Source organism: Suricata suricatta, chromosome 4 (assembly GCF_006229205.1).
Source record: "Suricata suricatta isolate VVHF042 chromosome 4, meerkat_22Aug2017_6uvM2_HiC, whole genome shotgun sequence".
In the NCBI taxonomy this organism is placed as follows: domain Eukaryota; kingdom Metazoa; phylum Chordata; class Mammalia; order Carnivora; family Herpestidae; genus Suricata; species Suricata suricatta.
The window spans coordinates 29,359,090-29,375,226 of NC_043703.1; the positions used below are offsets into that span (position 1 = coordinate 29,359,090).

Below are 16,137 nucleotides of genomic sequence, written 5' to 3' on the forward strand. Positions count from 1 at the left end.
AAGTGAAATACTTGAATTTGGATATATCAGTTTGATAGAAAAGGGCCCAGCCTTTAAAAATAACTACATTTACATTTACTCTCAAGGCTGATGTTTTTAAATTTTTTAAGTAGAAAATCAGAAACTAAAGTTTATATATTTTGGTATGACTCTGGTATACTGTGATGACTGTCTTTTGCATACATATTTTACATAGTATCTTGTAATATGTATGTAATACATATTTTGGAAGAAAATACCAAGAAATGAAAATAATGCTTAGGTGATAAAGTTATGGGTAATTTTATGTTTTTATTTTGGAATTCACTTTAGTGTTGCATTGTTTTCCTTAAAAGTACAGTAAAATGGAAGCATATCTTAAAAATTTGAGAACTACAAATGTTTGGTAATTATTAATAATTGTATATTTATATGTCTTTGTCAGTATTCTACGAAGATAGTACATATTCTACCTTTTTAATCGTTACAGGATTCTACCATTGGGATGTAGCATAATACAGTTTATTAGTCCTTTCTCTCTATGTATATATTTAAATTATTCCCAGTATTGTAAACAGTATTGCTGAAAATATCATTGACTACATTTTTATGTATATTTGTGATGTTTTCTAGAGTAAATCCTCAGGAGTGGAAAAATTCTTAAAGGAAAACACCTCAAGACTTTTCCATAAATTGTCAGAATGCTTTCTAGAAACCTAGTGTTAGCTTATATTCCCCACCACTGGTGAATGAATTCCTTTTTCTAAAATTTAAGTGGTTAACGGAGCACCTGGGTGGCTCGGTCAGTTGGTTATTTGACTTTGGCTCAGGTCATGATCTCACAGTTTGTGAGTTCAGGCCCCATGCTGGGCTCTGTGCTGACAGCCTGGAGCCTACTTCGGATTCTGTGTTTCCCCCTCTCTCTGCCTCTCCCCAATTTGCCATGTGTGCACTCTGTCAAAAATGAATAAACTTAAAAAAAATTTTTAATTTAAGTGGCTAGTGATGTACTAATAAAATATATTTTAATATTACTTATGTCCATATATGTGTACATATGTGTGTACATATATACACATACATACATACATATCTACATACATTTTGGTTCTTCAACTAAAGCATTGACACTGTTAACTCCATTTTAGGATTATATGGGAAGCCTCTTGAATTAATCTTGTTAGTTACTAGTTAGAAACGAAGTGGGTGTAACTAAATAAATACACTCCGCCCATCCCCTAATAAAGCCCTTCCAGATTGTTGATTATGGAGTACAATATGGGATTGAGTTTCATCCAAAACTAGTTTTCTGAGAAGTTCCAGAAAGTAAAGTTTCTGGAGAATGAAAGTGATGTAAAGGCTAGAAGAATTACAATTTTAGCAAAATCAGGAATTGATTATTTTAAGACCAGGAAGACTAATTACATAAGAATTGAGGTTTTAAGGTCATCTTATTCAAATGATAATAGAAATAATCTAAAGATGGAAGATTATTTCTAAGTGACTTTTTGTTTAGTTTTAAGAAAGCTGTTGATGGCACCTGTGGACAGCTGAGTTGATTGAGCATCTGACTCTTGATTTCAGTTTAGGTCATGATCTCACCTGTTGGTGGTGAGATAGAGCCCCACGTCAGGCTCTACCCTTGATTCATATTCATTCATTCCCTCTCTCTCTCCCTCTCTCTCTCTCTCTCTCTCTCTCTCTCTCTCAAAAAAAAAAAAAGAAAGCTGTTGAGAGTGGTTTATAATAATGCTCATGATGATTTACCTAAAAAGTTACTTAATTTTCTATAATGAGTTGAATGTGCACTCATTTACATATTTGATTTGTCTTGGAAAGACTGATTTAAGACCCTTTTCTGCCTTGAGATTTTATGACTTTATGAAATCTGTTAAATTTGCTACTTATGCTATAGCTTGTAAAACAGCATGGAGTGTAAGTGTTGTAGAAAAACTTGGCTATTCAGGGTGCAACTAGGTGATTTTGATAACTGAATCAAAATAGTTTCCCTGATTTTACAAAAGTTGAGGCACAGTAAAGAAACTGGAACTACATCCCAAATTGTTTGATAACCTAATCCACAGTAAAATTGGAAGGGTCATTGGTCACAGTTGTCCCCTCATGAAACCGGATGCATTTTGCTCTCTGTCTACAGTGCGCTAAATGGTAATTGAGGATGGTAAAAAATAGAAATCATGTTCATGCTAAATATCAACTGAATTATGTTTTCACTTTGTGTCTAGAAAAAAGACCTATATTTTCCCCTTGGTCTTTATTGGGACTTGATAATTTCTTATATTGAAATTTTTATTGGTAGGGGTTGGAATGTCTTACCTTCATTTAGGAACTAAAGTACAGTAGAAATTGTAAAACTACATAGGAGTGTTTGTAGAATTCCATATTTTTTTTACCTGCATGTGCAGAAAAAGTTTTATTAGAAAAAAGATTTGAACAGACTATTTCTCAGTGGTTCTACCTGTAACTATATCAGAAATAATTATCTTAGATTGAAATTTTGTCCTCTAGAAAAAGCTTTTTAAAAAGGAGTGTCTTTCTGTCATATATGATTATTATTGAGAAGTTGAATAAGAGAATAAGTGAAATTGACTCAAAACTAATAAAACATACGTGTCTTGTAAGTATATGGTACTTTTATGATGCACAGAGACTAATAATTGAAAAAAGAACATTAAGAAGTAAAGTTAGTGGTTCCATATGCAACTGGATAAATCGCTAGACAGAGTCAAACCTGAATTCTAAAGGTGTCATCTAGAAAGATAAGACTTTGCAGTTGAGTACCCACATGAAGGAAAATAAAGCAGTATCTTGGAACTTTTGTTGTCATCTCTCATAGAGTGAAGAGAACATCTCTGGCATGACAAGCTTTCGTGAAGTTCTGGAGAGAATGCTGGTTATCGTTGTGCTCCCGGTCAGGAACAGCCTGCGGAGGGAGAACGAGCTCTTCTCCGCCCACCTGGTCTCCAACACCTGCGGGCTGCTGGCCAGTATCGTCAGTGAGCTGACGGCCTCGGCCCTGGGATCCGAGGTGACACTTCCTTTTGAGACTGGATAATAAGCACCTGTTTAAGCTTTCCACGTAGTTTCTTTTTTCATATATTTTGGCTTTGTAGAAACTAATATTAATCCCATTTGTACTGATTTTCTTTAAAAAAAAAAAAAAGCCTTCAAGCTAGGGTGCTTATTTGGTTTTCCCTTCTTTACACCTCTTCTGTGCTGTAGCTTGCTTCCTCTCTCTTACCACTTTCCCCAAGACATCGCAGTCATACACACTGTTTTCCTTTTAATTTGCCCCATTGCACAACCTCACTGCCATGTTCCAAATTAGTTCACATTGCTGGGTTATGAGGAATAGAAATGGGGCTGCTAGGAGTGAGTGAACGCACAGTGTTGAAGAAGGTAAAGAGGTTTGAACCTTAGTTCTGCCCATTGACTGACACCAAACAAATGACATTTGTAAAATTGGAAAAGTAATTTTTTTAAGTTATTTTACTTTTATAGTTACCACTGCACCCAGCGTAGGACTCAAACTCACAACCCTGAGATCAAGAGTCACACAGTCCTCCAACTGAGCCAGCCAGGTTCCTCATAAAATGCAAAAAATAATTTTATGTAAAATGGGCATTAAGTACATTCACATTGTTGCACCGCTATTATCACAAAGTTTTTAAAGGTTCAAATATTATTATGTTTGAGAAAACTGCTTTGAAACGTTTTACAGTGCTTTATATTGTATAAAATAACATTATTTTTAACCATTTCACTGTCCTGGTCACTCTACTATACAATTTATCTAAACATTTTGACTGAATTTAGTGAATGTTTCTGATTTTTTTTCCCAAAATGTAGAAAGAATGTTGGTTTTAAAAATTATATCACAATGCAAAAAGCAAAATACCTTATATCATTCAAATGAATGTTTATTAGCTAGCATAACATCTTTTCTCTCTTTTGCTTTTGTAATCCCTAGCCTTTGCTTTTTCTTACTTGTAGACCTATTTTGGAATCTATTCTGAATTAATCCATCCAGTCTCAACTCATTACTAATTCCAGGTGACAGTTTAGCCTCAAGGATTTTTGAATGATTACATGCACCTTAGCAGATTTTAGTATTTAACCTGGGACCCACTCCCTCTGTTTCTTAGTTCACTTTGACTTTGGCCTATGAGATCACCGAAGCTCTTGTCAGAAAATTTTAATTTGTCTATTTTTCACTTGGTCATTCAGCCTGTATAATAGGCATCCCTTCTGTACCAGATCCTGGAGGAGGAAGTCTGATGCATAGGTCCCCCTCAGAAGGTTACTATCTAGTTTTCCCTTATGAACTTTCTAATGAAAAAGAATGCTCCAATTGCAGGTTCCTAATATACAAACTTGAAAGTTTCTAAAAGTCATGACTTAGACATCCATATTTCTTTCTTTCCCAGAGCAGTTTGAAATCTTGTTAGAATCATAAACTTCAATTTTTTTTCTTACAGGTCTTTCAAATTTCTGTAACAACTTAGATCAAAAGCAGGCTCTATAATTAAAAAGAGCACTTTCAAGCCAAAATAAGTTCACTGAGCCTCTCTCATGAAAGTCTGTGATTAGTGAAGTTGTACTTTTACATGTGTATATATTCACTTTTGTGTATATATTTTCTGCAAATGAAGCCTTGAAAACTCACAGATAAGAGGAGGAGATAGTCTCACTGAAGAAGGGAAACTTAAGTCCACATCTTTATTAATTCTCTCCAGAATTCTTAGAGCTCTGGGTCACTTAGATTGAAAACTGTTGGTTCATAGAATGTTGATGAAATTTTAGTATGTCTTTTCAGAGTGAGTGATATAATTCATTCATATGTTATGACTGATGACTTATAGGTGTATAGTTCTGCATTATAATCTAAGGGAAATGTATGACTAAATGAAGAAAATACTGTCACATGATAATGATTTGTGAATTCAGAATGATAAAATCTAGTTTTATTGCTGGATAATCTCTTAATAAAATGTACATTTAGGAAGGTTTACACCCACTTGTTAAATGTAGATTATTTTTTGAATTTCTTAGAAATCTGGAGATCGTTTTGTTATAGGTATATTACTAACACTCAGGTACAGACTACTGATGTGTAACTGCTTTTGTTGTTCATAGGTTGATGGACTTAATTCTCTCCACTCTGTTAAAGCCAGTGCTAACCGATTCACAAAAACAAGTCAGGGAAGAAGTTGGAACACTGGGAATGGGTCCCCTGATGCAATCTGTTTTTCAGTAGACAAACCAGGAATAGTTGTGGTTGGTTTTTCTGTCTATGGAGGAGGTGGAATTCATGAATATGAATTAGAGGTGTTAGTTGATGATGTAAGTACCACTCTAACAGTGTCATCTTGCTGTGTGCATTGTGCATTAGAGCTTTCATTATCATAGTAAGAGTGTCCAGATCTTTGAGGGCTTAGCAGGTTAGTCACTAGTCATGGAAGACATTAAGAAATGGAAAGAGTGATTGATTCTGCATGATTGCTTGTGTGCCATTCTGGATCACTACTGCGTTATAATTTTTGCATTTCCAGGGGAAATGTTAAATGAAAATACTAGAAATTATAGAGCTATGCCTTTGATTATAAGTTCTGTGTAATTTTTTTTTGCTTTTGTAGTTTTTTAAGAAACAAGAACAGAATTCAGATCAGTATTATTACCTATATCCATGACTAAAGCAGTTTTGTCAAAGAGTGGAAATGGATGATTCTTAGTAAATATAGGATAGATTGATTGATTAAGCTCTTTCTTGCTGTATTCTCTAAATTATTTAAAGTACCTGAGTTTTCACAAGGTTTTATTAAAATGGGACAGAAAGTTACCATGTAAATCATTTCATAATAAATAGAAATCTATCTGTATCTTGATTCTCTTTAGCAATTAAATTATTTCCCTACTTCATTAGGCCCTATAATTAGATTGGCATTCTTTTTATGAAGAAGTGGAAATATTTTAAGACATCAGATGAGAAAAGTCCATTTATATGATTTAGGTTGTAGACTCCTCAGGAAATTAGATAAAAGTAAATAGTTTAGAATACCAACAATTTTTTCATCAGTATATATGGGGAAATGCTAATGGATAATTTTATACGCAAGGAAAGAAACTGTTTAAAAACAATGAAACAAAACAAAATTAAGAATAAGGTAGATTTTGTCTTGTTTTTGTTTCAATTAGAGTGAACATGCAGGAGATTCGACTCATTCTCACAGATGGACATCTCTAGAATTAGTCAAAGGAACTTATACAACAGATGATTCACCCAGTGATATAGCTGAAATCAGACTCGACAAAGTTGTTCCTTTAAAGGTAATTTCAATACTGTTTCTTTTATAAATAAGAGGTATTATGTAGTTTACTTAAAAAGTAATGAAAAGTATTCCTTTATGTGATGCTTAAAATGTTTATAGAGTCACTTCTATACTCCTGATATTGTACTCTAGTAGATCCATTTTTACAAAAGATCTCTTCAAGCCTGGTATAGTAGAGAGTATTGTTTGCTTTTGGAGTCAAACGGAACTAGCTTCAGATGCCTGCTCTTTCACATAGCTTAAAGACATTGAATATGATTTAACCATTCTGAGGCTTATCTGAAGATTGGGAAGCATCGTACCTACATTGTAGCATTGCTCAGATGAAATTAAATAATGGAAGAAAGTACTTGCCTCAATGTCTAGTACAAGATAGAAACTGAGATAAGTTTATCAGAGGCCTTTTCAAAAAGATTTAGGAAACCAAAAAACAAAAATTTCACTATGAAGTTCATATCATAGATAATAAGGCACCAGTGTCTGTAGCTTATATTTCTATGCACTGTACATCTTATTTGGGACAACTTTTGCTTATGGATATTTCTTCCCGTTTCTCTACACCTGTTTCTATCTCTGAATATCTCTTAAGTAAAATATAGTGGATTCACCATTATTTTTTCCCCACACTTGAAATTATTTCAAAAGTTAAACTTATCAAAGAAAAATATTAGATCATGTATTTTAAATCTTTTGTTATGGTTAGTACTCTTTACCGTGTGATAAAGAACAGAGCCTAGAGTCAAACTACCTACATTCAAATACTCCATCACTTAATAGCTCTGTGACTTTGTTTGACTTACTTAACCTCTCTTTGCCTCAGATTCCTCATCTGTAAAATAGGAATAGTAATGGTACTTACCTCATGAGGTTATTTTAAGGATTAATTTAATCAAAGCACGTGAAGTACTTTGTACTGTGTTTTTTAATAATACACACCAATAAGTATTACTTATCTTCCTGTTTGATTCATTAAAAATGTGCTTAACCAAACCTTCTATAAATATGACAAAGAAATTCAGTATATTGGCCCAGTTTTTTTACATTCTCTATACATTATAAACATGTTTTACATTTTTATTATGAAGGAAAATGTTAAATATGCTGTGCGCTTGAGGAACTACGGAAGCCGTACAGCCAACGGAGATGGAGGAATGACCACGGTGCAGTGCCCGGATGGCGTGACCTTCACATTCAGCACATGCAGCTTGAGCAGTAACGGTACAAATCAAACCAGAGGGCAGATCCCACAGGTCCTGTACTATCGGTAAGTGTGTAAGTAAATATGCAGAGATAAAGGGGCTGTTTTAAAGCAACAGAACACATACAGTTTATTATCAAGGTAAAAAATGCTAAATGCATAGTTACAATTAAATTATGCAGCATAACTTCCTTGCACATACTTGTGCTGATTTGTGTAAAAAGATCTCATATTAATATATAGGAGCACCTGGGTGGGCCAGTCGGATGAGTGTCTGACTTTTGATTTTGGCTCCAGTCATGATCTCAGGGTCACGGTGTTGAGCCCTGCATCAGGCTCCACACTGAGCACAGAGCCTGCTTAAGATTCTCTCTCTCTCCCTTTACCCCACCCCCATGGGCATGTGCACACACTCTCTTTTCCTCTCCCTTAAAAAAAAAAAAAAAAAATATATATATATATACATATATATATGTGTGTGTGTGTGTGTGTGTGTGTGTGTGCGCGCGCACGCGTGTGTGTATACACATATATATAAAATATATAAAATATATATATAATATATATTTAATATATATAAAATATATATATAATAGGTATATTTTTTCACTGTTTACTATAAAGATCAAATGCTGTAAAAATTTTTTGTCATTACTTCTTTAATATCATTGTAATTTTTATCTCCTGGGGATATGTGTTCATTTCTTTTTTTTTTTAAATATCAAAAGTACTAAAAATGTTCAGTTCATTTTTTTTTTAAAATACTAAAAATTAGTGATCACATCAGTTCTACCCAAGTACTAGGGTTGCCTTGGTCCTGTTATCTCAGTATATTTTGATGTCTGTGAATCTAGTTCTTGGGGCCCTAGAATACATAATGAGGTGTTCTTAACACATGGGTTTAAGTGCATGACCTGTGCTGTGTTAGCTGGTCCCCATAGGAACTCCATGAGTTGGGCACTTGTCCTGTCCCTGCTTCAGAGATGAGGGAATGGACACATTGAGGGTTGAATACCTTGCCGAAAGTCACACTTCTGGTATAGTATCGTCCTGCGTTGTGTAGGCAGGAAATTGGTCTCCAGATGACCTGTTTTTAACATGTCCTCTTTAACAGTGCTTAAGGTCACCTGTGAGACATCGAGGTTTAATGTGCCACAGTGCTCCTCCCAATCCACAGTTGGAGCCAAGCACCTTGGAGTTTCTTGACTTCCCTGTTTCTCACTCTTTCCATCAATAGGTCCTGGCAGCTGTGCATTTAAAATGTTCCAAATCTGACCTTTTCTAACTCCCATAATTAACAGCTCAGTCCAAACCATCACTGCCGCTTCCTGGGTAACGATCACAGCTTCTAACCCAGGCCCCCTGCACTGCCTTTCGCGGTGACCCTTCCGCAGTCAGTCTGCCAGTCTCTACGGTGCAGCCAGAGGGGTTTCACAGAAATGTGCTTCGAGCCAAGCTCTGCCCCTGCTCACGGTCCCCTCCCAGCTTCCCATCCCGGTACAAAATGCAGGGTCTTCCGGAGGCTGTGGAGCTCACACGGTCAGATTCCTGTACCCTCCACGATCCTTTTGTTCCAGTCACACACTTGTCTCCACTTTGTTCCTTAACTTGCCAGTCTTGTTCTTGTCTGAACCTTTACCTCACTATTCCTTATGCCTGATTACTTTTCCTTCAGCTTTTTGTTTTTTTAACATAATTTCAGCCTTTGTTTAAATATCAGTTCCTGATATAGATTCTCTTTGGTCTTATTTTAAAATAACTTTATATCCTCAGCCAGCTGTATTTTTCTTTGAAGTCCTATCACTCCTTGAAATTACATTGTTACAACTTTAACTTTTTTAACTTAAGTGAGGAGCTCTAATCTAATTTAGAGTTAGATCATGTTTTAACTACCATGTAAAATAATCTCATGTGTTACTCCTGTTACAGGAGTGAATTTGACGGAGATTTACAATCCCAGCTTCTGAGTAAAGCCAATGAAGAAGATAAAAACTGTAGCAGAGCTCTCTCTGTGGTGAGCACTGTTGTTCGAGCTGCAAAAGACCTCTTGCACAGAGCTCTTGCTGTGGATGGTAAGACTTTTCTTTTAATAGTCATAGTTTATATTCCTTATTCCCTAACTTGTACCCAGAGTTACTGAAGAGGAACCATCTTGTAGGATCCCAGAGTGTTTTTTTCGTTGTAGATCTGCACATACATATACATTCATTTTGGATCAGCCAAACTCTCCATATTCTAATGCAGAACTTTTTAGAATGTTCAAAAGCAGTTATACCTGGTTTTTTTTTTTTAAGTTAACCTAGTAAGAGAAAATCTATTAAGCTAAGTAGTCAAAAACATTGTATTTTCTCCTTTAGGTGTGTTTTTCTTCCTATATTTCCAGTAATGGTATCACCATTCACCCAAAGGTCTGGCTAATCCTAAACATCTCCCCAAACTCACTTGTCTGATTTCAGTTCTATAAGTTCTTCCACTGGCAACGCTCCAATTTGTATTCCCCTGTCTGTTCTTCCATAGTTCAGCCTTCCATGTGTCCTCTTCCTCGAAGATAGGTGACATCCCAGCCACCTTGCAGCCACTGCCTTCCCATTCCCCATCTAGCTACCTAGTCATCTCTGCACTGGCAATGGAGTACATTCACACAGCCTTACTGTTATCTGTAATGTTTGTTCTTAAGCCTAGTACACATCAGAATTACCTGGGAAACTTGCTAAAAATGAAAAATGTTTGGCTCATCCAATCCAGGGGTTTGGGCTGGGCTGAGGAAATGGTATTTTTTAAATAACTGCATCCTATTCTGATGCAACAGCAGATCTGGAAAGAAATATTTGGAAGAAATTGGTCTTTAAAATTAGGGTGATCTCAGTCTAGACTCAACTTATCTTCCCAGCACCGTGCTCATGGATAAATGATCACAGTGTCCTTTAGCAAGAGGCTTTCTTTGGTAAAATAGAAGGCAATACAGCTTAATAACAGTAAGCATTTTTGTAGTGCTTAATATGTGCAGGCATTGTTCTAAGCATTTTACATATATTAACTCAGTCTTCACAGTACCCACTGAGGGGAATACTGTTACTATCCTTTTTACAGAGGAGTAACCTGAGGCACACACCAATTAAGTGATTGGCCTCATGTCACACATTACATGCCACGTGTGGCATCAGGTGCAGTGGTTTAATATCATGACTGTTACTGTAGGTTCTAATCCTGGCTCTATCATTTTACAGGTATATGATTTTGGATAAGTTATTTAAACATTGTGTACCTTGGTTTTTTTCTTGTGAAACGTAGCGGTAATAAAGGTATCTTATTGTGAGGATTCACTGATATGGCTTATGTCAATAAAGCCCTTAGAATAGGGCCAGGTCCTTTATAATCAATCAGTCAATGTCAATGATAATTTTATTTTGCTCAAGAGACCAGAATACAGATTTAATATACCGTATACACATTATAATGGAATGACCTTCTAACTATGGTTTTAATGCCTTTTTTAGCTGACGACATTCCGGAACTGCTGAGCTCTTCCAGTCTGTTTTCCATGCTGCTCCCCCTTATCATAGCCCACATAGGACCAGTGGCTGCTGCGGTTCCCAAGGTGTGTAAATTAATTGTGTAACTTTGAGTATTTTTTAAATATCATTTTTTAGACTTTGTATCTTTATAAACATTTTAATCTTTGAGGCATCTGAGTTACAAGTAATATACAGAGATAGATGTGTTAAAATAGGAGAAGTTATCAGTTGAACCTCTTTGTTTTTCACATTGTGGACTAGATTACTATGCTTCCTTATTGGCTTTACATTTGAAGAATTTGGGAATGAGAAATATATTTCAGAGTTATGTCATACAAGGAAAGTATAAGTTAATTTAAATTTTTGTACTTTATGAGGTTGATGTCAAGTCTTTTTGATGAAAGTAGCAGTGTAGGAGTATTTTACAATTGTGAAATAGTCAAGATAAGGTGAAAATAATGAACTATTGATCTTTAGCATAATTGAATATTGAGTAAAACCTAGTTTACGGCAGATTATAAAAAGGCAAAGTATTTAAAAGTATAAACAGGGTTATTTTCATATAACATCTAAGACATCTAAGGTAAATCTTTTTCTTCCATAGAACAAATTTCTCCTTGAATGAAAAATTAGCTAGAAGAAACTTTTTTTAAAATAGCTTTTTATTTTAAAAAATAAAATAGTTTTTATTTTTATTTTATTTTAAAAAATAAAATAGTTTTTATTATTTTTTTTTACATTTTATTTATTTTTGAGAGACAGAGAGAGACAGAGCATGAACAGGGGAGGGGCAGAGAGAGGAAGAGACACAGATTCTGAATCAGACTCCAGGCTCTGAGCTAGCGGTCACCACAGAGCCCAATGTGGGGCTTGAACCCACAAACCATGAGATCATGACCTGAGCCTAAGTCGGACGCTCAACCGACTGAGCCACCCAGGTGCACCTAGAAGAAACTTTTAATAATATCTTAGTAATTAGAGATGGCCTAGTAATTAACATCTTAAAGCAGTTTTCACATTTATTATCTCATTTAATCATTTCTTTTTATACCAGGTGGCTGTAGAAGTCTTTGGCCTTGTCCAGCAGTTACTTCCCTCAGTTGCCATTTTGAATCAGAAGTATGCACCCCCTGCATTCAATCCTAATCAGTCAACAGATAGCACCACGGGAAACCAGCCTGAGCAAGGCCTCTCTGCTTGTACAACCTCTAATCACTATGCGGTCATAGAGAGTGAGCACCCCTATAAACCTGCATGTGTGATGCACTACAAGGTAGGCGCCGATGCCTGGGCGGAGTTTAAATTTAAAACTTGGTTTGGTTTGATGTTCTATAATGATGTCTTTCCTAAAGGATACTTTGCCTCTATTTAGAAGTATAATTTTTTAATATTATTTAAATATAGAAATAAGGTGGTTAGGTACTGTTAGATACACAAAACTGTTTAAGATAGAATTTTTATCATTAAAGTATATAGTTGGGACTATTTATGGTAATTGTTCTCATATGTTCTTATAAGTACAGAGCAGTAAATAATGTTAAACTGCATATTATATATTGTAATAGTAGTGGATATAAGCATTAAAATTTAAAAATCACATTTTTTAACTGCTATTATTTTTAACACAGCCTGAGTTCTGAAAATTTGCATATCCAATGTAGGACTTCAAGTGCTCTACTATAAATAATGTAAAATTAATAAAACATTTATAAGTATAATATTATTATAGAATATCCAGAGTCCTTATTTGTTTTTAAATTGTATCATGTAAACTAAGGAGGAGAAGGAAGATCTGTCTACTTCATCAATGTAATTATAAGTTTTCTGTGCTTGCAAAATACAAATCAAAGGACAAACTAGTACAGTCACTGCACTTATCCATCATCACAGACTCAATAGTTACCAGCTTTTTAAAAAGTTTCTCTTTAAATTCCAGCTAACATACAGTGTACTACTAGTTTCAGGTGTACAGTATAGTGATTCAACACTTCCATACGTCACCCTGGGCTCCTCCCAGCCAGGATAGTCCTTAATCCCCATCACCTGTTTAACCCAGCCCCACCCACCCACCTACCTCTTGGCCAGACCTGATTTGTTTATTCCCTACCCACTTTGTCCCTTTCTAGATTATTTTAAAGCACATTTATGGATATTGTTTCTTTAAATAGAAGGGCCCAGAAAAAATAACCGTATTATTATCATTATACTAGAAAAGCTAATAATTCCTTCATGTCATCAGATATGCACATTTTTAATTGTTTGAGTTAGGTAAGTTTTAATTTTTTTTAATTGTTTGAATTAGAATCTAGATAAGATCCATACATTTTGAATGGTTATTATGTCTCTCAAGTCTCTTGTTATCTACAGGTTCCCCTCCAACTCTGTCTTTTTTGTTTCCTTGAATTTTATTTAAGAAAATGGACCATATGTCTTTGTTGGTAGGGGCCTCTTCAGCTTGCCTCCTGAATCCTTTAGATACTCCGCTTGTAGTCATTCATAGCGTCCTTCCCCTCTAGTGTAAGATATTCTAGGCTCAGCTTCTGTATTTCTTGTGTTGGTATTTAAAAGCCAAAATTTGGCAGGAAGAATATGACTCATTTCTCTTGGGCTGGTGATTGTTTCTAAATATTTGTGGTGCACAGAACTCACTCATGCATGTATTTATACACACAGGTACATATTATTTTTGTATAAATATATATATTCCTGTGTAGACACATTTATATGTATATGTAGCTTTAAAATTTTCTTATTGTTTTTTATTTATTTTTGAGAGACAGAGAGAGACAGCACAAGCAGGGGAGGGTCAGAAAGAGAGAGGGAGACACAGAATCTGAAGCAGGCTCCAGGCTCTGAGCTAGCTGTCAGCACAGAGCCTGACGCGGGGCTCAAACCCACGAACCATTAGATCATGATCTGAGCCAAAGCTGGATGCTTACCTGACTGAGCTACCCAGGCGCCCTTAGGTATATATTTTTTAAGATAAAATACCTCAAGTTTGTACTGATGATACCAATTCAGAATAAGTTCCAGAGGACCTTACCTTGGAATCTTTTTCTCATACATCTAGATCCCTGTTCCCAATAACAGTGAGAATATTAGAATTAGAAAATCTATTAATCATTTGCTGTGTGTGTGTGTGTGTGTCTGTCTGTCTGTCTGTCTTCCGTCACGTTGGGTATATTCCAGCTAGGATGTATAAGAAATTAATGTGTTTTAAAGTAAGTGTGTGTGGTCAAATATTGTCACTCTCTGTGTGATTATGCCACTAATTGGACATACATTTGGCATCATTTCTTTTATTTAGGGATTTTAGGAGCTGCTTTTTATATCCTGTTTTGTTTTATAATAACTTAAATAATGCCATTGTCCTAACTCAAATCTATAAAGAAAAGAGTCCTCAGAGAATTCTAGCTTTTATTTCTATCCCCAATCTCTATTCCCTCCTTCCCTATCCTAGGTAGCATTTCATTTTATTATAACTTTGTAGTTTATTCTTCTGTTGTTTTTTTTTTATAATGCAAGCATAGTCACATACACATGAACATGAATATATGTATATATTCATTCCCCATGTGTTTCACCTTTTTATTTCAAAAATTTCAAACCTGTAAGAAAAAATCAGATTTGTGCAGTGATCACCCACATGCCCTTCACCCATCTTCATCAGTTAACATTTTGTCACATTTGTTGTATTTATTTATCTGTATTACTGCTGAACCATTTAAGAGTAAGTTGTAAACATCATGACAGGTCAGTTACCTTGTTCCTAAGAACAGACTTTTCTATGGATCAATAATACACTAATCAAATTTAGGGAATTTAACATTGATGCTATATTACCATAATAGATAATAGTATTATACCAGATATAATTAGCTAAATGTTTTGCCAGCTGCCCCAACAACAGCATTCATGGCAGTTTTCTAAACCCAGATCCGGGATCCCGCCAGATTCATCCATTGCATTTAGTTGTCGGGTCTTCTCTGTCTCCTTTGATCTAAAATAGTGCCTCAGACTTTCCTTGTCTTTCATGATATTGGCATTTATGAAGAATACAGTCAGCGGTTTTTAAAAGTATCCTTTTATTTGGACTTGATTGATTGTTTCGTAATGATTAAACTTTACTTGTTTTGGGCAGCAACACTGTAGAAGTGATACTGTATTCTTGTCAGTGCATCCCATCAGGAAGTACTTAACACTTGATTAAGAGGATATCTGGCAACTTTCTCTACCAAAACCACTTTTTTTTCTCTTTGAAAAGGTTTATGGGTAAATAGCTAGAGACTGTGTAAAAAAAGTCCCTAACAGACTTTCACCCAGTGGTTTTAGCATCCATTGGTGATTCTTACTCAAATCACTTATTACTATAGTGGTTGCAGAGTGGTGGTTTTCTAATTCTGTTATTGCTTCCATTTAGTTTTCTATTGTAAAAGACTGTTTTCCCCTCCCTTCTACTTTTAAATATACATTCACTCATTTATTTTATGTGTTTATATCAATACAGACTTGAGTTTTCATTTTGTTTAATGTTATAATCCTCTGTTGTCATTATTCATTTTAATTCTCAAATTTTAATTGATTTGGCCAGTGAAAGATCATTCAAGCTGGATTTTATGTTTTTATGTTTTATCATGTTTTCATCAGTTTTTGAATACTACCTATCAGTTCCAGTCAACATTATAGGAGTCTTTTCTTTATACTTATTCCATTTATCACCGTGAAAAATAAAACTACTAGGTAAAATTAAGTTTCCTTGCAAAATGTTTGTTTTTAGAATATATCCCACTGATGTTATGTAACAAAGTACCAAATTCAGAAATTACTTGGAATAATTCTTTGTATCTATCTTGGCAAGTTGCTATATGATCACTTTGCTATAAAATTAGGCTTGTTTTTTGTGGGGCTTTTTGTGAGTTTTCCCCCATCCTTCTTGTTTTAACTCTATCTTTTATGAGGCCTTCCCTTTCCCTTCTCTGTTTCTAAGCTTACTCCAGTGAATGTCCTGGTGTTTCCTTCCTGTGTTCCTTTTTGAAAAAATAGATAGATGGATATAGATGTAGTTTTTCTTTTTATTTAAAATGGCAGCACACCAAAT

At 35.0% G+C, this 16,137-nt stretch overlaps 1 protein-coding gene across 15 annotated transcripts in view; it reads left to right on the forward strand.

The window, feature by feature from the left end:
- The window catches only part of MYCBP2 (MYC binding protein 2), a 267,757-nt gene that overhangs the window by 139,731 nt on the left and 111,889 nt on the right, over positions 1–16,137 (forward strand). For all 15 annotated transcript variants that reach the window (XM_029936570.1, XM_029936573.1, XM_029936574.1 and 12 more), the window contains 7 exons: positions 2,834–3,025; positions 5,134–5,340; positions 6,193–6,324; positions 7,412–7,590; positions 9,454–9,596; positions 11,022–11,122; positions 12,094–12,312. In XM_029936570.1, the coding sequence (XP_029792430.1) occupies positions 2,834–3,025; positions 5,134–5,340; positions 6,193–6,324; positions 7,412–7,590; positions 9,454–9,596; positions 11,022–11,122; positions 12,094–12,312 (1,173 nt within the window). The remainder of the gene's footprint in view (positions 1–2,833; positions 3,026–5,133; positions 5,341–6,192; positions 6,325–7,411; positions 7,591–9,453; positions 9,597–11,021; positions 11,123–12,093; positions 12,313–16,137) is intronic.